The following is a 21791-nucleotide window of genomic DNA, read 5'->3' on the forward strand; positions in this document are numbered from 1 at the left end:
CTACCTCGGACCTTTCTGCCGCCACCTGTTCCTTCAATCCTGCTTAGGAACTGGATCCCGTTCATCAACACCGAATGCTCGTCTCCACTACTTTGACAGACCCTCCTTGACTCTCCACGGATTCTGGAGGCTTCTGTGCAAGCTCTGCAGATTGTAGTGCTTACGTTCCCTCAGAGCTGGTAGCATGCAGCAAAATGCCTTCAAATGCACAAACTAAAACATCGGGCTCAAAGAATCAAACCAAGCCGTTAGCCACGAAGAATGTGTCAAAGGCCACCGGGGCGAAAGACATAAAGACTAGTGCACCCCCACCGGATATTATGAAGCCTCTGGAGACTACGAAGCCTAATCAGCTAGCGGGCAAGGCCACCGCTCGAATATCCTCCCTAGGGCCTGCACAGTCCACCAGCAACATCAACCACGAACTTCTGGATGATGCGCCTGGTAGTAGTGGGGTTAACAAGAAGAAACAAAAAAGACGTCAAAAGGAAGCCGCGAGAAAGGCCGCAGAGCAGCATGCAATGACGGGTTCCCAGCTCGCACAGGAATTCGCGAATGTAGCAGACAGTGCATATCAGGACATCGTCAAAGAGATGGCTGCGGCACAAGCTCGAGGAGAGGCCAATGGTTATGATTACGGAGGTTCGGATTATGACGAACCAGAGCAGTATGAACCTGATGATGGGGAGGACGTCTCTTGGGAATACAGAAGTAATTACCCTCCACCCCGAACTAATGGTCACACTCCACACAATCATGCACCTCCAGAGCCGTCTGGTGGCAAAGCCAAGAAGAAGAAGAAGGCAAAGTCCATCTCAGCTCCTCAGGTAGATTACTCTGCGGCCAACCATATGCCACCCTCTAACCCCACATCATTCCAGCCACCTCCACCGCCTCCACCTCCACTTGGGCAGCAACTCCCGTCAGAAATCCATCAGCCTTCACAAAATGCCTCCAAAGACCGCATTTGGAACACATCGACAGCGGAAGAACGAGAGAGGATCAAAGAGTTCTGGCTGTCTTTGGGTGAAGGAGACCGGCGATCTTTGGTCAAAGTTGAAAAGGAAGCCGTTTTGAAGAAGATGAAGGAACAGCAAAAGCATTCTTGTAGTTGCACGGTGTGCGGTCGGAAGCGGACAGCCATTGAGGAGGAGCTGGAGGTATTATACGACGCTTATTACGAAGAACTGGAACAATATGCCAATAATCAGCAGATCATTGGCGAGGACGGAAAGATATTGGCACCTCCTCAATTCCATCATCCAATGTCTCGAGCTCCGCCGAATCGGCATCCTCAAATCGTCAACGGAAGGTCTTCCAGGGGCCGCATTCAGGAGATCGGCGAAGATGACGAGGCTGTCGAAGAAGATGACTACAGTGATGAAGAGGAGGACGATGAGATAAGCGAGGACGACGACGGAGAAGACCAAGCTGGACCAGCTGCGGACTTCTTCAATTTTCCTGAAAACCTAACCGTGCAAGGTACGCCACGCGCCCATACAGGCAGTCATTACTCCCAATGTGCTGATGCTTTCCAGATGGGATACTGACAGTTGCAGATGATCTGATCAAGAACGATGGCAAGAAGTTTATCGAGATGATGGAGCAGCTTGCCGAACGGCGGATGCAACGAGAAGAAGAAGCACAGTATGCTGCTAACGGTATGGGTCATCCGTCAATGCAAGGTCACAATCATGGTCCGCCTCTGGACGATGATGGCTATGATGACGATGAAGACGATGAGTACGATAGTCAAGAGTACGATGAAGACGATGAAGAAGACGAAATGGTAATGGCTAATGAAACACTCATTGAACTCGTGCTGACGACTTTTAGGGGTCAATGAGCGAGCAGGACCGGATGAAAGAAGGACGTAGAATGTTCCAAATATTCGCAGCGCGAATGTTCGAACAACGAGTCCTAACTGCATACCGAGAGAAAGTGGCACTTGAGCGACAACAAAAATTGCTCGAGGAATTAGACGACGAGTCTCGTGTCGATGCTCAACGTGAAGCCAAGAAAGCCAAGGAAGCGCAAAAGAAGAAGGACAAGAAGCGCCAGCAAAAGCAAGCCAAGGATGAGGAGAAAGCCAAACGTGACGCGGAGAAGGCCGCCGAAGAAGCTGCTGCCAGAGCACTTGAAGAGCAAAAGGCCGAGGAGCTGCGCCAGAGAAAAGAACAGCAGCGGAGGAAGAAAGAAGCGGAGAAAAAAGCTCAGGAAGAAGAGAAACAACGAAAGGAAGCCGAAAAGCAGAGACGGCTGCAAGAGGCCAAAGAACAACAGGCAGAACAGGAGCGGAAACAACGAGAGCAAAAGGAACACGAGAAAAGGAAGCGTGAGGAGAGCAAGAAAAAGGAACGTGAAGAGCGACAATCGAAGGAGAAGGAAGCCAGGGAAAAGAAAGAGCGTGATGCTCGAGCGAAGAGCGAAGCGGAGGCAAAAACCCAAAACAGAAAAGATGAATCAGCGGCGAAGCAATTCGTGCAAACCGCCCAAAGTATTCCAAAGAGACCATCGCCGGCCAACGGTCCGTCTATCGCTGGCTCAGTGCCTCCGGGCCTTCATCCCCCTCTTACAGCAAGCAGCCATGCGTCCCCGCATCTTCAGATCGCCACTCCGGTTGTCCCCAAGGCTCCCACGCCGATGCGCCAGCGTCAGCCATCATTCCAAGAGTCCCGCAATAATTCTCCCAAAACCTCGCTACCCGCTTCGTCGAGCTCCACAACTTCCCCGGGTGTGTCAGCTGGGCCGAACAACACGTTGAGCGGAGGAAAAGGAGCACTTCAACCCATTCTCACACAGCAATCTCAACCATCCTCTCACTACTCTCAAACTGGTGTGCACTCCGGCCAAGTCTCACAGCCTCCAGGCCTCTCTAGCATGCCATCAATGGTAGCAAATTCGTTTCCTTCGTCAACCTTTGGTCCTCCGCTGTCACCAATGACACAACAAGCGCCACACCATCCTGCCATGTACTCAAATCAAGCCACTGTTGGCGGTCACCAATACCGAAACTTCATGGCACCAAATGGAATACCATTCCCGCCTGGGGTCAATGGATCGAGGCAGATGCCGCAAGGACGAGGGATGATGGATCCTCCACCGTCGCAAATATCGCCCATTGGCCTGCCGAGCGTCGGTTTGAATGATGTTTCTCGCTATGGCTTGTCTCGAGACAACATACCATCTCATACCCACTCAAGAAATGCTTCAGCCTCCTTCGACAGGTCTGGTTTTGAGACTCCAACTACGCCTGCGCAAGCACAACCCATCGCCCGCCCAGCTCCAATAAAAAGACCTTCAAGTGCCGCTCCTCACCAGCAAGGGGGAAACGCAACGCCTACCAGTACGGACGTTGACGACCTCAGTAATCATCTTGGGAGCAAAGCTTTACTTGACGATACTGATGTTCCGCTGACGTTTAATTCCAACGATTCTCGGCGAGGAAGTATGGCACCCGGAGCACCTCGTTCCGTAAGGCAAGGATTTGGTATCAACTCGGGGTTCTCAGATCCTACTAGTAGTAAGTCGGTCTTTATTACTTCTGCGTTTCAACGCTGATCACCCGCGATACAGCTGCAAGGACTGACAATCTTCCTCGTGGGATGCAAAACGGAAATGGGAATACTTGGTCAGCTCAGCAGTCGCTGTTTGGAGGTCCACCAACGTCAGGTCCGCCACTTTGGTCAAATGGGCCTGGTGAGGAGGACTCTTTCCGATGAATCGCCTTTTTGCTGACAGGTCTACAGGCTTTGGTAGACCGAACAATAGCAATGCCTTTGGATCTATCGGCAGCGCCAGTCGCGCAAACCCATCCCGAGCTGCGACAATCAGAATGGCGGTGCGCACAGCCTGCGAGAAGATGGAAGGCAGGCCTTTGAACGGGCAGGCTTCTGGCTGGCTCCGTGCTGAAGATTTGCTCCGCGAAGTGCAATTGGTGAAGCCGTCACATGAAGCGCCCATCAATTCGTTGCTGGAGATGCTCGAAACTTGCGATATCCCTGGTAACATACAAAACGGAGATGGCTCGTTTACTCGTTTACAGGACCCATCGGGTTGGATCATCAGATACGAGCCCGGACGAAATTCGTCCATAAGTGGGAGTGTGAGAGCAGCTGATATTGGCAGTCCTGTAGTTGGAGGCGCAATGCCAACAATTGGTGGTCAGAGGCTTTTCCAGCAGCCTGGGGCCTTTTGAGCTTTCTTATTGTTTTCGTGCATGCAGATGCAACACGTCACGTTGCACAGACTTTTGGCGAGCTTTGTGCTTGTCTCATCACTATTGCATACTAGAGATACATTGTGGCTCGTCGATGTAACATTAGCCTTGAATTGCTACCTCTAAGGTATCCGTATCCTACTTGCCTATAAGCTGCGTGTTTTCGGACCATCATTTGCCTACATCAATGCTCCCCTGCATAGGTTCACCCCTTATCCATCGAGTCGAAGAGAAAATACCTCCATAAGAATCTAGCATTTTGTATACTCTTTTGGCATGCACCTTACTCTACGACTTGTCCTCTTTTTCCAGCCTCTCTAGAAAACCAATAACCCTTCCGACTAGATTTTCAAGCGGCTCTCCACCTTCTTTAAGCGTATGGCTTGCGCCTCGCACGATTCCACTTCCTTCGTCGATGATACCTCCTCCACGCCTAACGTGCTCGTGCCAATTCTCCACGAGCTTCGACTTGTCGACTGTACTAGGCACATACTGATCACTTCCGCTGTACAAAAAACCAATTCTTTTGCCCGTCTTTCCTAATTCTCCGAATATTTTACTTAATCTCTCGTCGTCAAAATCGCTGCTGAAATAATCATCTTCTCCCTCATGGTCTCCTGGACTTGCAAGACTGATCCATCTACTTGCCGACAAGGGTGCGGTCTGAAAGCAGGACGCGGTCACCTCGAAGGGCAAGACATCTTCTCCTCTGCCTTCGGAAATATAAGATTGGGCGACTGCGCAAGCAGACTGGTATTCATCTGCCGAGAGCCAAGACGCCAACGCCTCGCGGTCACTGGCACTGGCTTGAAAGAGGGCACCATCGATCGTTGGACGAGAACCAGGGGCAATGGAGTAGTGCATAATTTGCTGGCTTCCTGTGGAGTGACCAAGCAGAACAATTTTACCTTTTGGATGCAATGTGTGAAAGTATTCAACAAGCCGCGCTATTTCGGCTACATCTTCACCCAGTGACGCAATTCCAAATTGTCTATAGGAAGAGGAAAGAGTGGTTTCAACAAGAGCCCACGAGGAAGGGAGGGCGAATTGAATGTGGGGAACGTATGGAACTGTGAGGAGTCCATCGGCGAGGCCGCCTAAGAAAATAAGGGTATTAGAAGCCTGAGATTGAGGATTGTGGCGATGTTCAAAGGCGACAAGAGGTGGGGAGATGGAGTGCAAAAGTCCAGGATAAGTGTCAGTGGAGCTCATGTTTGAGGGAGTGGAGTAGTGGGGAGATGGTGGGGCGTAGAACCGACTGATTCCAGGGGTTAAGTACCTATACTTTAGGGTAGATGCCCTCGGAACTTGGCCCTAGAGTACACCCGAATTCTTTACATCATCTCCACTTCAACCCAGCCTCTGATTAAATTGGCAAATCCTAACATGACAAGTCCGCAGCGTCTAGAAGGTAGCTCGACCTCCAAAAGGCATTCAAGAAATGCCTCCTACAATCGAGGTAATTCGACATGACAACAACTTTCCACACCTGTGCCAGTCGGTCTTCAAGCTTATCTTACTAACAATCCTGCAGCTCCCCTCGCAAGACGTATGACCAAGGGGCCCCTCGATTCGGACGAGTATGCTTGCCCTGTCCCTCCTTGAAGCATGACATTGACATCTCAGTCCTTTAGCTGTCCAATCTCCTCAAACACCCAGCCATGTCACCATTGAAGCCGCGAATATCCCTATACCTACCACATCTTTCAGTCCAGAGCGCCCATTCGCTCAACCCGCCGTCACGGCCCCTCCACCCCCGCCTAGCAAGGATTTCACTTACCTGCTCCGGCCAGACATCTACCACCCCTTATCTCAGCTAGTACGCAATCTCCCCGGATTCTATACAACCTGCAGAGCTCACGACATCCATTAGGATCTACCCTCTCAATTCCGCACGCCCAAACGCCAGCCACCTCCCTCCACCCCAACACCGACCCTTCTCGCAAATCACAATTTTCGTTCTGCCGCCACAGCTGCAGCTTTACGGCTCTGCACGCCACCTGCGCCCCCTCCCAACGAGCTTTTCCCGCTTCTCTACACCCGTCTCGCCTGTTTGACTCTCATAAGTCACCTCCCTTTCGCTGCCGAAGAATCAAAAGCGCTGCAAGACATCAACAGCCCATTCTACCGCGACGAAGTTACTGGAAAGAACATCTTACCGTGGGAGTTGAGGGTTCTCGCCGTGCGGTTACAAGGAGTGGGATACGGAGATGGTAGGAGAGGTGTCGGAGGTTATTACGACCTAGCAAGGGAGGCAAGGGCAGAGGTGAAGAAAGCTGTGGACCCGGAAGAAACCCGAAAATGGCAGGAGAGATTGAAGGAACTGGGACTGTGCGTGGCTAACGCATTGACTGAGATGGGTGATGCTGCAGCTGCCGTAAGGCATTTGGAGAGCTTACGACCTAAAACCGGAAAGGATGAAGTCCTAGAAGGGCGCCTGGCTCTTCTCTACATCCACGTTGGAAATGTGGATGCAGCACGGCAGTGTCTTTCCGATACCAGCGCCTCAGACTTGAGACCGTTGCTCAGCATGGCAGATGGCCGCTATGCAGATGCGGTGGAGGAGTGGAATGCTTTACCAAGCAGCGATCTCGCTACACAGAATTTAGCCGTTTGTCTGTTCTACACTGGCAAGGTGGATAAGACTTTGGAGCTGCTGGATCAATTAGTTGAGAAGGGCAGGAGCTTCCACGCGCTGACTTTCAATCTAGCGACGGTGTATGAGCTTTGTAGTGAAAAAGGCAGCCAAAAGAAAGAGGAGCTGGTGGAAAGGGTTTCCAAGCGTATTGGGGAAACAGGGGGTGGGGAAAGGGGTGTGGCTGACTTCAAATTATGAGGGTTGCGGCAGGTGTTGCATTTGATATTGAGATGTTTATCGAATACCCAATGTTATGAGCAAAAGCAGAGAGCCAATCTAGCCAGACTAGGCTACAAGCATGGAAAAATTCCCGGTCTTTGCATTCATGCAGCCTCTATGACCGTGGATGAAGACACTTCTGCCATTCCACCCCCGACAGCTCGCCAGATCGGCTGTGCTATCACAATTGTCGTTGACAAACGCTGAATAAAACCCCAAATTGCAAACACAGCTGGAGACGAAGTCCGTTGTTGGCGAGCTCGAAAGCTCTGAGTGGGATACATGCCGTAGCATGTCTATTAGATACGTTCAAACCACTCCATTGCCCCTGACTTTCTTGCTCCCTGCTACTCCCTCATTCTTCTCCATAGCCTCTCCCTCCCTCTTCTTCCCTTTGCCTTCACTCCCACTCATGCCAGCCTTCGTACGTGCCCATGCATCAAACGGACTGACTTTCTTACCACGCCGCTCATACGGAACGGCTTGGACCGGCTCCGGTCGACCTGAAGGCGAGTCAAGTGCTGCCTTCTTGGTGACTGCTCTAGTTGCGTGGCCAGTGGTCGGCGGAGTTGCAGGTGAGAAAACTGAGGCCTTAATTGGAGTGGTAATCGGTTTCTCGTCCTCCGGGTCGGTCAGCTCATGATCTTGGGGATCTTCGATGTCAGTGGGAGCTTCTTCATCGTCAATGGTAGATACGGTACGCTCGTGGATTTGTTGCGTCGTTGGGAAAAGGAGGCGCGGTTTGATTGAGGAACGAGTCAATGGACGTATAGTAGAGGACTCGCGCTCACTGTCTCCACGGTTGTTGGTGTCATTATACTCTAGACCATCATGGGGAAATTTTCGATACATCTTCTTGCCGCGACTGAACACAAGAATCAGTGCCACCTTCAGTGAGATGAAGGGATGGAAGTGCTTACAAGACGTAGACCATGCCTTCTTCGCGGTTGAATGCCTCCTCGATCTCTGTACTCGTATCTATACTGTGCTCCGCTTTCCGCTTCTTGCTAGCTTTCGTTTTGCGAGGCTCTACAGAAGCGACAGTCCGGGCATGTTGGTCGTAGAATGGATTGTCCTCACTCGGATCCAGCTCTGGAACTTTGTCTTTGGAGTCCGTATAGATTTCGATCTGGTTTTCCGAGCCCGCGTCGCCATCATCTTCCATGGAGCTATAAAGGGAGAAACCGACATGCCTCTTGTTTCTTCTCTTGCGTGGATTCGGCATTGCATCTTCCACTGTATCTGGTCGAGAAGGAAAAAGTACTCTAGCTGCAGCTTGGACGGCTGCTGGCTGCACGGGCTTCTTGCGTGGTGTCTTCGCCGGTGTGGGAAGCATATTTGCAGCAGGATGTAACGACGGTTGTTGCAAGGTGGGATTTTTGTCAGGGTTGTGGAACAGATCGAGCGATGGAGCTCCTGAAGATGGACCGGCACCATCCATGGCGCTAGCGTCCTTGTTGTGGTATGAAAATGGGCCTCTTAAAGACTTCTTACGAGGAGACGTATGTGTCGAAGACGGAGGAGAATAGGTGTGAGGGGCAGGACGTAGCGTATTCGGCTTCTTCGGATCTAGGGATGCTGAAATGTGTTGAGAATTAACCGGGTTTGGAGGTGGGGTCTCAATGGCGCGTTGGGTGCGTGATGAAGAGTTGCGCGTGGCTTTGCGAGTGGGTTTCGGGCAATGCTCGTCGTACTTTGCACCGTGAAGCGGCGTCGGTGGTGTATATACAGCTAATGTTGACGGAGGCGTTGTTGCCATACTGCAATATCCAAGTACAACCCGAGGCGTTCAACACGGTCGCTTAGTGGTGCTAACTGCTTAGCTTTTTGTCGACCTCAGAGCGCAGCAAGTGAATATTAGCTAGGGGGTGCTGGAACGATGGTTGATCGTCGGGCGAATTGAAGCCGTTGGAGCACAGGATTCGGCGGAGCTAGCTATTCAATGCAGTAATAAATAATGTGCTGCAAATGCATGATGCTACAATATCTGGAGTAGAAGGGATTGGAAGCAGAGGGTAAGGAAGTTGTAGTTATGTTCTGGTGGTTGAGGATGGAATGTCGTCAAAATGCTGTGGCAGGGCGGGAATTTAGTGGGGAATGGCTGAAAAGCCTAAGCGCGTAGAGTACCCTCCAATATCAACAACACGTCTTCCAACCCCGCCCTGCTTGACAACTGAACCAGTCAGCGCAAGAGGTCTCCGATTCGGTCGTGTAAACATTGTGTTTCCTGTTGTTACAAAATAATGGCTCGAAATGGTGTCACTCCCCCAGACCTTAACTCCCTATCCCTCTCGGACAGCGACGCCGACGACACAGAAGACCTCTTCGCCTCACCCTCCGTGCCCACCAAAAAGCGGAGACCTGAACCTGAGACTTCGAAGTCCCAACCTCCTGCCCAACCACCAGATACTGAAGAAGACCACCTTGCCGCCCACGAAGCATCTCTTCGCCGCGAACTGTCCTCCGTCCGCACCATGAACCAGGTCATCTCAGGGGTCGTCGACTCTTTGGAGAAAGCCAAGAGTAACATGGAAACAGTTTCTGCTACAGTCTCAAATGCATCTACTCTCCTCACAACGTGGACGCGCATACTCAGCCAGACCGAACACAATCAACGGCTAATCTTGAATCCGCGATGGCAGGGGGCAAGTCAGGATATCGCGGATGGGGAGAACGAGGTGGTGCTGAGGCGGCAGGAGAAGGAAAGGAGAGAAGTAGAAGAGGCAAGGAGGGAGGAAGCGAGAGGGAGGGAAAAGGAGGAAGAGGAAAGACGGAGGATGACAGAAGGGTTGACTACCAAGGGCCCACGAGGAAGAGGTAGAGGTGTAGGCCGAGGGGTCGGCAGAGCAGGGGGCAATGGATATGTTGGGGTGGGCGGTCAAGGAGGAGTAAGAGGAACGGCCAGAGCAGGTGGCACAACGCCTGGAAGGGCCGGGAGCGGTATTGGAAGAGGCATAGGCAGTGGAAGAGGAAGAGCAAGGGGCCCATCGTGAGAGGCGCTTTGTGGAAGTTTGAAGTTTGAAGTTTGAAGCTTTGCCTTGGATTCAATTTACGATACCCCAACTGTTGCAATCCCACTGTTTTCGGCTTCGTCCTAGGAACCAAGCCAGATCACCATCTTTCATCCGTGACCATATTCATTCATGTTACCGTGTATTGGCAACGATGCTGAGCTTATGGTACGGGCCAAAATTTCCTCTGTTTAGCTTTCGCCAAGAGGAAAATTCCACCGAGGCCGCAAACATTTGACAGTCAATCATCGCTCCCTCGGTCCAAGAGGCCAGATAATCAATAATCTTCAGATGCAGTCAGATATCGTTTCCTTGAGGCGCAGGAGGTACGGGGGATTTCCCACCTGGCCCCAGTCTACTAGACTACGGAGCACCCTGGAGGTTAAGAACGGATGCGATCGTACGCTGATTGGTCGTATTACGACACTGACCGCTGATTCCACAAGGACACACTAGGACTAGTACATTCATTCAAACGCATCTGACGATAACATACGTATCTAACATGATACGAGTAGCTGACTCGAGATGGGAACAATTTTCCCTTCTCTCGATGTTCTTTGCAGAAATGCATAAGAGCTCTTAACCGCGCATCTTAATCACGTCGTGGTCTAATCTTCATCACACATAGTTTTCGCTGGGTCCATCCACACATTCATCTTACCTAGTGGTGCAGAGTAGGGAATCAGTCTCGGATTCTTTGTGCACGCAGACGTTGCCCGCATGTCGGAGTCTACAATGGCCACGGCGCCCTTCCTGAAGGTGCCAGCAGAGATCCGTCTCATTATATACAAGCTCTTGCTTTCGCATCACAAGGATATGACTCTACGCATACGTACGGAGGAGCAATTCATATACGGGCGACGCAAGCGAGAAATGCGACGACGAAGCAAGTTCAGGTACATAGCCGATCGAATGCGCTCTCGCAGTGCCGAATCGACATACTGCCTTTACAGAGGCCCCGGAGACATACATTCCTCGATCCTAGGTGTGAACCAACAGATCCACGCCGAGGCCTCCCACGTCTTGTACTCGGAGCATACTTTCGATTTTGGCACGGATATCGAAAGCATCCTCCCCTTCCTACAAGACCTGACGCCTGCCGCTCTCTCCGCCATCAAGCGAATGAACATTGTCAAACGCTCTCTACCATACACCAAAGACTTTGATCGCTGCGAATGGCGCAATGCCTGCGCGTTCATCTCGCAGAACTTGCGCTTGGTACAACTTGACCTCTATGTCGAAGGAGGGACACCGTCGCTTGCAAACAAGCCCGCCTTATACTGGAAACAAAAAAACACCTACAGCAAGGCGGATTTTGCCTTGATAGTAAGACTGGACGAAATGGACGAGGACATGGAATGGATGAAGCACGTCGTCGCGATCAAGGATTTACAGGTCCTGAATGTAAAAGCTTTGTTGCAGCATTGCCCGATTCCCGGCTCGAAAGCGATGGCATTCTTTGTAAACTTCTCTGCGAGCATTGAGGAAGGTTTTGCCGAGTATCTGAGGTCGCTGATGGTTGCGCGGTCTTGATGAGGTTGTCTTAATGCTTGATGGTCTGTTTTGGGCTTCTTGTTTTCATTATTTATTTGCTTGAATTAGAGATGTCTTGAAAGGTTTTGGGGTTTTCCACAAGCCGGCGCACCAACCGATACAAAACTTCCACTGCGACATGCAGTCAGATGCAACTTATTTTCACGAACTCCTTATCGGATCTGATAGTAGAATGCGCTAATCGGAGGTCCTATACATAACTAGCGCGTCCGGGCTCCAGCCACGTGAATTCCGGTGATCGTTCAGGTTGCCCAACCTCTTTCCTCCTTCGCGAACCTCCATTCCAAAAATACATACCATGTTCACCAGCCATCTTCAATTTCTATCAATTGGTAGAAAAATGTTTTTCTTAAGTTCTCTGTCTCTCGTTCTCCCCCACGCTGCATTTGCATCTGCATACTGCGCAATTCCCACCTGTTGCGAAAGTATCTCGATTCTCGAGTGCTTCCACTCTGTTCTCCCTTCGACAATTCCCAGTTCATACTCTCTTGCTCTGATCACCTCAATCATGCGTCTCACGTCTCTTCTAGTCATATCAGCGCTCTCCTCTCTAACTCACATCTCCCATGCGTTTCCACTGAAACCCCAGGCACCTCCCAAACAGCCTGCAGTCCGAAGGCGCGTCGCATATTCTGTTGTGGCCGTTGATGGAGGCTCAGTTTCCACACCTTTATCAACTTCGGTACCAGATCTCCTCACTCTCATCCAGACGTCGGACAGCGTTAAGACCGTCACCGCCTCCGCAAGCAGCACGCCACCGTTGATCGAAACGATTATAACGACGAAAATTGTCAGCGAAAAAGAGCCCGCAAAGACCGTGGATATAATTTTTACTCAAGATATCACGGAAAACCCTGCTCCGACAACATCTCCGTCCTACACCGTCGTCAATCCTGGAGAAACACCAACATCATCGTCAACAGTGCCTCCCCCAAGCCAAACCTTTACCAGTGTTTCAAGTGTGAAATGCGTAATTTCGTTCTCCACCTCGACGCTATCCTCGGCCTCCACCTGGACCTCCATTCCGACTGTTTCTATGTCCTTGGCAAGCTCAAATCGGGCTTCGGAGGTTGCGCAGCCGGCAGAAGCAAAAAATCCGGAAGCAAAAGGCCCAGAAGCCGCTGCGAGCATTCCGTCTCCCCTTCAACCTCCACCTCCTGCTGTCATAAGTTCCAGCACTCTACCGACGGCTTCAACGAAGACATACGATGATGGGATGTGGCATACTTCTTATCCGGTGTGGAATGCGACCTCAACATTGCTCTCGGGTGCGTCAGCAACGGCAGTCGGTACGGGCAGAGCACAAAACCTCTGGAAAAAAGGCTGAAACCATGTCACACGGCACCTTTCAGACGTAAGACTGCGAACACACAAATTGTCTGTTATACGTCCGCTCCGAGTAGCTTCCCGAAAGTCATTAACAGCCGCAACCCATGCGGGGGCCCCACGACTGTGCGAGGCCAAATTTGATCTGCATGGAGTGACTTCTACAAGAAGCTTTCGATGCCTCTTGGCAGTGAGTGTAGCAGAGAGGCTGGAGGATCCCCCATTTTACGGAAATGCTGGACAAGAAGACGATGATTCGGTGGTACGATGGTTTGATGGCTTGACGATTCTATGGTTCGAGATTAATAAAAGCCATGAAATGCGCGAGCGATTAACGATTTATGCACCAAAAAGTGTCTTACATAGCGAAGGGCGTTTTGAAGCGTGTGAGCTCGAGCTAGAGTTAGACCAATAGATTAATGGCAACGACATGAAAGTAATGGCAGAACTAAAGAAACCGTTCCGGTGGTTTCCACATCACTTGAACCTGCCAATGAAATAGTTACCATGTTCTGTGTGTACAGAAATAACTGAGTTGGCTGTCTTTTCCCCAGGCTTTAGCTCCGTCTCGGCATATACGGAAACCCTTAGCGCGGCTCAAATAGTAATGCTCAACAACGAACCACGAATGTTTTTACAGGCATTGCATAGGTGAAAGTGCTTGCAGCAAAGCACAAGCTGCCAACTGCAACATCCCGCCATCAAAATGTCCGACCGCATGGGTTCCCCTCCGGCCATTGAGGATCAAGCTAGGCTACTCGAAGATGCCTTGGTCCTGGTACGGCAACAAACACACCTCATGCGCAAGTGCTTGGAGACCCCAGGCAAGCTCATGGATGCATTGAAGTGCAGGTATGAAGCTCGAAACTTATGAATGCTCTCAATGCTTTGAAAGACAACAGGGCTGACTGCAAGCTGTCTCCATAAAGCTCCACACTTGTGTCCGAGCTTCGGACAAGCAGCCTAGGACCTAAACAGTATTACGAGCTTTATATGTCTGTCTTCGACGCTCTCAGGCACCTGTCCGTCTACCTCCGCGAATCTCACCCTGTCAATCATCTGGCAGATCTGTATGAATTAGTCCAGTATGCAGGAAATATCGTACCTCGACTGTACCTCATGATCACTGTTGGAACTGTATATATGGGAATTGAAGATGCGCCTGTAAAAGAGATTATGAAAGACATGATGGAAATGAGTCGAGGGGTACAACATCCAATACGCGGTCTGTTCCTCCGATATTATCTCTCTGGACAGGCAAGAGATTCGTTGCCTGCAGGGAGTGGGGATGGGCCGGAAGGAAATCTTCAGGATTCAATATCGTTCATATTGACAAATTTTGTTGAAATGAACAAGTTGTGGGTAAGGCTGCAACACCAGGGACATTCGAGAGAGAGGGAACAGAGAACGAAGGAAAGGCAAGAGTTACAGCTACTGGTGGGAAATAATCTGGTACGACTGAGTCAACTAGTCGACCTCGATGCATACAAGACGGTCATTCTGCAACCGCTTCTGGAGCAAGTCGTTCAATGTAGAGACGTTTTAGCACAAGAGTATCTTCTAGAAGGTTTGCACACCGGCACAAGCGTGCTTTACATTCAGCAACTAATACGAGATCTAGTGATAACGCAGGTATTTCCAGACGAATTCCATCTTAATACTTTGGATCAATTGCTCTCTGCAATTGCTCGATTGAATCCACACGTCAATATCAAAGCGATAGTAATTGGCCTGATGGATCGATTATCATCGTATGCTGCGCGAGAAGCAGAGTTAGAATCACCCGAAGACCGCAAGCAAACAGAAGAAGAAGCCACTACCAGATTACTGGAGAAACTCCGAGTATCGAAAGGGAACGAGATGCCGCAAGCAAAGGCTGATGGGACCGAGGCAAAGCAAACGAATGGCGAGCAAGTCAATGGCGATAAGCCGACAGAACTACCGTCGAGCGAGATTGAAGGTCAGCCAGACGAGAACTCAAAAAAACCCGCCACCTCTGAAGAAGATGGTGACAAGCCACCCTTGAGCAAGAACCGAGGCATACCTGAAGATGTCAAGCTTTATGAGATTTTTTACGAACAAGTCGTCAACTTGGTCAATACGCAGCGTTTACACATCCAAGATACTATCGCTTTGCTCGTCTCCTTATCCAAACTTGCTCTGTGAGTAAGGGTGTCTTCCAGATGGAACGCAGCTAACACGATAATAGAAACATATATCCCGAACGGCTAGGTAGCCTCACCCTTTTCGAGATTCGGATTTGTTGCTAATTGAAGCGCAGAATATGTCGACCAGATACTTTCGTACGCCAGCGAAAAAGTTGCACAGTTTGCGAACAGTGCCGACCTGCATTCAGCGCCTACACAATCGAACATTTTGGCTCTTCTTCTCGCACCAATCAAATCCTATGTTTCTTTGTACACAGCCCTAGCTCTCCCAAACTTCATACCCCTTCTTCACGTACAGACGTATCCTACGCGCCGTGCAGTCGCTTGTGAGGTGGTTCAAAACCTCCTCCGCAATCAGACTAGAATCTCGTCATCCGAACAACTAGACGACGTACTTGAAATTTTGAGAGTGCTCATAAAGGAAGGCATCCAGCAGCCCGCTGGCTATCCCGGTGTCCCAAGTCAGCGACGAGGTGCCGAGACAGACGAGACAGTAACAGAGCAAGGATTGCTTGCTAGACTGGTGCACCTTATCCAATCGCCCGACAACGATATACAGTTCAAGCTGCTCCAAGCTGCTCGCAACGCCTTTTCGGATGGCAACGAACGCATCAAGTACACTACGCCTGCTTTACTCACCTCATCCCTCAAGCTCGCCCGCAGATACAAAATAAGAGAACATTACGACGACAGCTGGCAATCCCAATCCTCCGCACTCTACAAATTCATGCACTCGTCGATATCTGCGCTTTATACCCGCAATGGCGCCGCTGATTTATGTCTCCGCCTTTTCGTGGCCTGCGGTCAAGTGGCCGACCAAGCAGGCTTTGAAGAGGTGGCCTATGAATTCTTCGCGCAAGCATTTACAATATATGAGGAAGCTATCAGCGATTCGAGGGCTCAGTTCCAAGCCGTTTGCGTGATTGCAGGCGCGCTGCATTCCACCAGAGGATTCGGAAAAGAGAATTATGATACGCTAATTACCAAATGCGCGTTACATGGCAGTAAACTGTTGAAGAAGCCGGATCAGTGTCGAGCTGTATATTTGGCCAGTCATCTCTGGTGGGCCGTGGAGATTCCGGCGAAAGGCGAGGAGGATGCCAAGAATGTAGGTTGAATCGATGCATCGATCACGGCGAGTGACGGCTGATATTTGATCAGCTCTATCGAGACGGCAAGCGCGTGCTTGAATGTCTACAGCGCGCGCTCCGCGTGGCAGATGCTTGTATGGATACCGCAGTGTCAGTGGAGCTGTTCGTGGAGATCTTGAATAGATATGTATATTACTTCGATCAGCAAAATGAGACGGTGGGCCTAATTCCAGGAACATGACAGCGTCATCAAGACGTACTGACGGTGAAGTAGGTGACGACGAAATACCTAAACGGCCTTATCGAGCTCATACATTCGAATCTGCAAACGAACCAGGAAAGTTCGAGCTTAGAGGCTCCGAAAAAGCACTTCCAGAGAACGCTGGATTACATCCAGAGCAGGGAGTATGAAGGCGTTGTACTACAAGCTAAGCAGTAGACTGGGTATGGTTTAGGGAATTCTTGCAGACGCTGCCTGCTGGCTCCAAGCCTTTAAGGCTTTGCCTCGATGTACTCTAAACTGTAAGATGAACAAGCCAAGCGGTACAAAGCTCCCATGGTGACACATTCGCCGGGCAAAATTATTCTTCTCCCTGTCTTTCCTGGGCAAGTACGCGAACGCTGGTGGTGATCTTTGGGGTTTTTCCACCCGCTTTTCCATTTACTCTCACGCTCTCTAGTTTCTTCATACGGAAGCTAGCGAGGGTCAGTATTTATTATGTCTTCACGACATCCCAACATCACTTGGCAAGTGGAGCAGATGGACAGTCGTCTCTCTCGTTTCCTCCTTGAATGTTGACTCTGGCTGCTCAAAATTTATTTGTACTAGAGACTGTACAACGACGGGAAGCCACGTACAGAAGGGTTGCAAGTTCGAAGCCAAATAGAAGCGATCCTCATCCGACGGACCTGAAGCGTAATATCATGTTACCGAAGGGGGAGGTATGAGCGTATATGGTTACCGTCACGCTCTAGCATTTGGACGATGTCCGTGCATGGTGGAAAGCGGTCAACAGGCCTATGAGTTGTGACATTGCGGCCAGGGTTATTAGGACACTGGTAGATTTCAGAGTCAGTGTTTTCTTAACACGACACAGAAAGGAGTCATGAGACACGTTGAAGGAGTAAGCTGGGGCTTGCCGGAACGTTTTGCTGTTGAGACATATCTTGCGACTTGGAAAGCAATTCGGATTGGGGAATGACAACTCAGAAATGCGTCTTACTGGAATATTTGATGGGAGCTCCCCCAGATATCATATCTCCCAGGCTGGAACCTCTCAGGTACACGTGCCTTGTATCTTGGATCAGCCTTTCAGTGCAGACACGGAGATTTGAGGAGCGAAAACACACAGCATAAATGGCGGCTCCTAAGATGTAGAGGAAACCTTGCAACAGGACCCAATCAAGACCAATCGAATATCTCATCTGCTCAAGTCCATACATATACACTCCATGCAAGACTGGGAAGATGGCGGAGAGACCGAAACCGAGAAACATGCCTGCTCGAAATGATCGCCAAAGAGGGGAGCGGAATTTTGGGTTCAGGGATACAACAGCGCAGGCGATGCCGATTGTAGAGATCTACGGACCCGTTGTTCAGAAATGGATCGTTGCGGGGCTACTCTACGTTTTATTTAAACGTACCATGCCCCAGTAGAATCTTTGCAGCATTGGCTCACAATAGAAGCCATAATATACGCTCGGCACGAAACTTCCAGAAATGAGAATGACGATGCCCAGGTAATCGATTTGATTTCCCCATTGATTGATCTGCGAACTTAGATTGGGAAGAAGCATGCTGTCAGGGGTAGCCGTACCTTTGGTGAATGATTCGATACCGTGTGGTAGGTAGCACTTATGCCTAAGCATGTGACAGCACCGGAAAAGAAGAATAAGAAGGCTATGGTATCGGCCGATGTGACCGCGTGTCGTTCGAAGGCATAAAGAGACAGGGCGATGAAGAAAAAAATCCAAGCAGCGGAAAGGTGAGAGTGGATATTGACGGATTCGTTATGCAGTTGAAATAGACTCTGGAAAGAAGTGAAGACCGAATTCGATGTCGGACGGTAATGGGTCAAGATGAAATGGTTATCTTGTCGCCAGGCAGGTAGCTCATCATAATTGAGCAGGAAATTGGTTACAGGCCGGCTTCTGAATGCAGTATCCGCTTCCTGCACGGTCAGGAGGCTGTGAAGGGTCTCAATGGGTGTCGTTTTGGCGCGTGAAGGGATACGACGGGTGGCCATTATAATACTTTACTTTTTATTATTGCACGCTCCAGCAGTTGTCAAATGCTGTTTCACCATGTCACGTGACTCAAGTCAGGATGGCGGGCATCCGGCAGAGGCATGCAGCTAAACTTCAAGTAATCCCTGCGTGTGTCTTCTGCGCGTTCAACCTTTCTACTCCGTACCCACATAACAACTGCAAGGACTGCAACCGTGCCACCCAAAACCGATCGTTTCTTGTAGTATGGTCGCACAATTTCCAAGACACCACTCCGGCCTTGGCTTTCAAGCTTCAGGTGTCTTGGTCGATCTCTCGTAGCTAAGGCCCAATCCTCGGTTTGCAAGCTCAACCAAGCACCAAGCACCAAGCTAACTACCAATCGATTCGCATAAAGACTGTATTTCAATGCTATTCGCAGTGCCTTCCCTGCTCGCATTGCACTCTTCGCGGCAATTTCCCTGCGAATTGATGGGACACCCAGTCACGTCCAACAGCTGACCCTATCGCTATGGAACCCGGCTTAGAACCCTACCGTCCACCTAGGGGGATGAGTAGACTCAAGCAAGTTTCCGTGGATCCTCTGGAAAGCATAGGCTTACCCTCGAAAGGCGATAACAGGTCCGTAAATTGCTCTGTTATCAGGTTGCGCTGACGCGTTCCGTAGGCTGCTAAATTTCAAGACGCAAGAAGAATACTTCCGCAAAGTCGTTGACAGATACGAACGGTGCCATCCTCATGGTGGCGATAACGACACTCTCGACGGAGCATTTGCCTCTCTTTCCATCGATGGGATTTCTGAGAATCGCTCTGATCGGCCCAACCCCATTTCAGAGGCAAAAGCTTCAGGGAGTGCACCTCAAGTCTCAACAGAAGACTCGAGAGAACAGTCAGTGATATTGATGGCTATGCGAAAAGTTCGTGAAGCAATCGTAGCTTCAGCCCGCAAAGACATGTTTGCCTTACGAGCATATGCTTTCTTGATCCGCGCTACTATACTGATGAGACACATGGAATCTTACCATCCAGCGTTGCTGCATCTATTACGCAATATACATCCTGTAACTCCATTGACCGCATCTGAATACCACGAGTTCATGGGATTCTATATACTCGACGTGTCATGCCGGCAGAACAATCTAGCTACAGCATTTGAAGTGAAATGTCGCTACAATTATAAGAATGTAAGAGTTGAAGCAGTGCTCAAGGCTCTTGTTCACGATAACTGGTATGCGTTCTGGAAAGTGAAAACATTGATGAGCTGTCATCAGCAACGGCTGTTGGAGTACAGTGAGGAAGGGATGAGACGGCGCGCTCTAGAGTGCTTGGGGAAGAGCTACTTGAGCGTTGACCCAGGGTTTCTAGAGAGGTCGGCACAACGACGATGGCGGGAGCTCAAGGAGAAAAGCAACGTGGATTGGCGGCTGGAAGGGGACGTCGTTACTATCAGACAGATCAAACGGAAATGATATGAACATGCGACTCTTCTGGACCTCATTTATCCGAGAAACCAGCACAGTTCATCCTACGAGCCAGCAGAGCAACGAGCAGTATTGCTTCTGATGCCAGCATACAGGCTTCATAAGCAAGCAGGGGCGCTTCGGGGAAATCATTCCGTCATGAGGGGACAGTTCGAAGATTTCTCAACTTTGGAGAGAAGCGATTGCTCGTATGTATCAAAACAATTTGCCTGGGTGACCTTGCGGTGCGCTAGGAGAAAGGTTTTCCCGTATGCAGAGTGGGCTCCTGACAACGTCATGCCTCGGCTGCCGCAGAAACCTAACTCTTCGTAGAAATACCGCTCAAAACCTCATTCAATGACTGCTTGGACCTTCGCAATTGGCTACAACTTCTTTCGACCCCAAGCCTGGAGATTCTGTCAATCCACTTGCTGAAAGTCCTTAACCATGGCAGAGAAGCGTGTCGCTCAGATTGCCGGGCACCTCTTTGCCAAGGGTATGCTGGGTGGTCAGGTGGCCATCATAACAGGCTCAGGCCAAGGCATTGGGGCAGAAGCCGCGCAATTGTTTGCACGTGAGGGCGCAAAAGTTGTGGTGCAGGATATAGATGCCGGTACTTCTCCGCCAAGTTGCTGTACCGTTCCCCGGCATGAACGCTGATGAACCTTTAATGAATAGCTAAGGCGAACGCAGTCGCACAAGCCATCAATGACGCAGGCGGACAAGCAATAGCTGTGCCTGGCGATATGTTAAACGCACAGTACATTGACGAGCTTGTGAAGAAAGCCGCCGAATTTGGAGGGGGCAAGATCCACATTATAGTCAACAATGCTGGCTTCACTTGGGACGGAGTAATACACAAGGTATGGGCCTTATTCCAGAAGCCGATTCCGATTCTGAGTCCGAAACCGGGAATGTATGGTTGTTAATGGTATGGGCCAGATGACGGACAAACAATGGGACACCATCATCGCTTTACACAATACCGCACCGTTCAAACTTGTCAGAGCAGCCGCCCCGTATTTCAGAGTCAAGGACGGAGAGCCGAGAAATATCATCAACATCAGCAGTACGAGTGGAATTAATGGCAACGCGTATGGGATCAGAAAAAAAACCGTTGAGATATCTCACTGATAGACACTAGAGGACAAGCCAATTATGGACTTGCGAAAGCAGGCGTGACCGGTCTTTCGAAAGTCATAGCGAAAGAATGGGGTCCTTCGTTTGGTGTCCGTGCAAATACGTATTTCTCCCTCGCTGTTCTTCCTTGTCGCTTCCTTCCAGTTGACCACCTGCCATTACAGCGTCGCCTTTGGCCACATCCTAACACGCCTCACAGCCGCCAAAGAAGAAGGCGCCTTTGTGACGACCCCGGATGGTAACCAGGTTGCCCTTGGAATACCTAGGGCGCAGAAAGAAGCCGCAGGGAGCAATTCATATGCCGACATTCCTCTCAGAAGACCAGGCACCGCAACGGAAGCAGCCAGTGCAATTTTGGCAGTTGCTAGTCCTTTATTTTCGTATGTGAATGGCCAGACTATCATGGTAAGGTCTCTATTCTACGGTTTGGATAGGAGGGAGTATTGGCTGATAAATACAGGTGACTGGAGGTAGAAACATGTAAGAGTATTACTGTATAGAAGGGATTTGTCCCTGAGCACTGGCGTCCGGGGGAGATGATTTTGGGATCGGGGGTCGAATTTAATTTCATCTCATCGAGAAGCTGCTGACGCAATGGAATCTGCTCGGACAAGATCTGTCCTAGACTGGCATCTTTCTGGTGAATTCGAACGCATTTGTTAACCAAGACCGTGTATATGCCGAACAAGGGGGGAGGAGGGGGGGAGATAAGGATCTTCTCCGCCGGCTCCATGTC

At 50.2% G+C, this 21791-nt stretch overlaps 10 protein-coding genes across 10 annotated transcripts; 7 read left to right on the plus strand and 3 right to left on the minus strand.

Annotated features, from left to right (window-relative positions):
- Positions 1-194: 194 nt before the first annotated feature.
- HO173_002989 (uncharacterized protein) lies at positions 195-4198 on the plus strand (the record flags this gene model as incomplete). Its single annotated transcript, XM_037304920.1, has 6 exons — positions 195-827; positions 882-1482; positions 1560-1789; positions 1837-3523; positions 3577-3699; positions 3750-4198. The coding sequence occupies 6 exons, from the start codon at positions 195-197 to the stop codon at positions 4196-4198; spliced, it is 3723 nt and encodes a 1240-aa protein (XP_037168413.1).
- A 309-nt stretch (positions 4199-4507) lies between these two features.
- Positions 4508-5431, minus strand: HO173_002990 (uncharacterized protein; the record flags this gene model as incomplete). The annotated part of the gene is made up of 1 exon (XM_037304921.1): positions 4508-5431. One exon carries the CDS (start codon positions 5429-5431, stop codon positions 4508-4510), a length of 924 nt encoding a protein of 307 aa, XP_037168414.1.
- A 174-nt stretch (positions 5432-5605) lies between these two features.
- Positions 5606-7055, plus strand: HO173_002991 (uncharacterized protein; the record flags this gene model as incomplete). Its single annotated transcript, XM_037304922.1, has 4 exons — positions 5606-5678; positions 5754-5799; positions 5846-6038; positions 6093-7055. 4 exons carry the CDS (start codon positions 5606-5608, stop codon positions 7053-7055), a joined length of 1275 nt encoding a protein of 424 aa, XP_037168415.1.
- Positions 7056-7385: 330 nt separating this feature from the next.
- Positions 7386-8835, minus strand: HO173_002992 (uncharacterized protein; the record flags this gene model as incomplete). Its single annotated transcript, XM_037304923.1, has 2 exons — positions 7386-7941; positions 7997-8835. 2 exons carry the CDS (start codon positions 8833-8835, stop codon positions 7386-7388), a joined length of 1395 nt encoding a protein of 464 aa, XP_037168416.1.
- Positions 8836-9319: 484 nt separating this feature from the next.
- On the plus strand, positions 9320-10069 carry HO173_002993 (uncharacterized protein; the record flags this gene model as incomplete). The annotated part of the gene is made up of 1 exon (XM_037304924.1): positions 9320-10069. The coding sequence occupies one exon, from the start codon at positions 9320-9322 to the stop codon at positions 10067-10069; it is 750 nt and encodes a 249-aa protein (XP_037168417.1).
- A 756-nt stretch (positions 10070-10825) lies between these two features.
- HO173_002994 (uncharacterized protein) lies at positions 10826-12971 on the plus strand (the record flags this gene model as incomplete). Its single annotated transcript, XM_037304925.1, has 2 exons — positions 10826-11494; positions 12234-12971. 2 exons carry the CDS (start codon positions 10826-10828, stop codon positions 12969-12971), a joined length of 1407 nt encoding a protein of 468 aa, XP_037168418.1.
- A 705-nt stretch (positions 12972-13676) lies between these two features.
- On the plus strand, positions 13677-16668 carry HO173_002995 (uncharacterized protein; the record flags this gene model as incomplete). Its single annotated transcript, XM_037304926.1, has 7 exons — positions 13677-13822; positions 13900-14537; positions 14592-15132; positions 15180-15202; positions 15252-16246; positions 16300-16446; positions 16504-16668. The coding sequence occupies 7 exons, from the start codon at positions 13677-13679 to the stop codon at positions 16666-16668; spliced, it is 2655 nt and encodes an 884-aa protein (XP_037168419.1).
- A 532-nt stretch (positions 16669-17200) lies between these two features.
- HO173_002996 (uncharacterized protein) lies at positions 17201-18475 on the minus strand (the record flags this gene model as incomplete). Its single annotated transcript, XM_037304927.1, has 5 exons — positions 17201-17285; positions 17453-17520; positions 17580-17810; positions 17874-17999; positions 18047-18475. 5 exons carry the CDS (start codon positions 18473-18475, stop codon positions 17201-17203), a joined length of 939 nt encoding a protein of 312 aa, XP_037168420.1.
- A 491-nt stretch (positions 18476-18966) lies between these two features.
- Positions 18967-19924, plus strand: HO173_002997 (uncharacterized protein; the record flags this gene model as incomplete). Its single annotated transcript, XM_037304928.1, has 2 exons — positions 18967-19076; positions 19123-19924. 2 exons carry the CDS (start codon positions 18967-18969, stop codon positions 19922-19924), a joined length of 912 nt encoding a protein of 303 aa, XP_037168421.1.
- A 438-nt stretch (positions 19925-20362) lies between these two features.
- On the plus strand, positions 20363-21539 carry HO173_002998 (uncharacterized protein; the record flags this gene model as incomplete). The annotated part of the gene is made up of 6 exons (XM_037304929.1): positions 20363-20528; positions 20594-20778; positions 20858-21009; positions 21060-21158; positions 21220-21460; positions 21516-21539. 6 exons carry the CDS (start codon positions 20363-20365, stop codon positions 21537-21539), a joined length of 867 nt encoding a protein of 288 aa, XP_037168422.1.
- Positions 21540-21791: the final 252 nt, after the last annotated feature.

This window comes from Letharia columbiana, assembly GCF_014066305.1.
Source record: "Letharia columbiana isolate WasteWater2 chromosome Unknown Sc0000006_s0, whole genome shotgun sequence".
Taxonomy (NCBI): Eukaryota; Fungi; Ascomycota; class Lecanoromycetes; order Lecanorales; family Parmeliaceae; genus Letharia; species Letharia columbiana.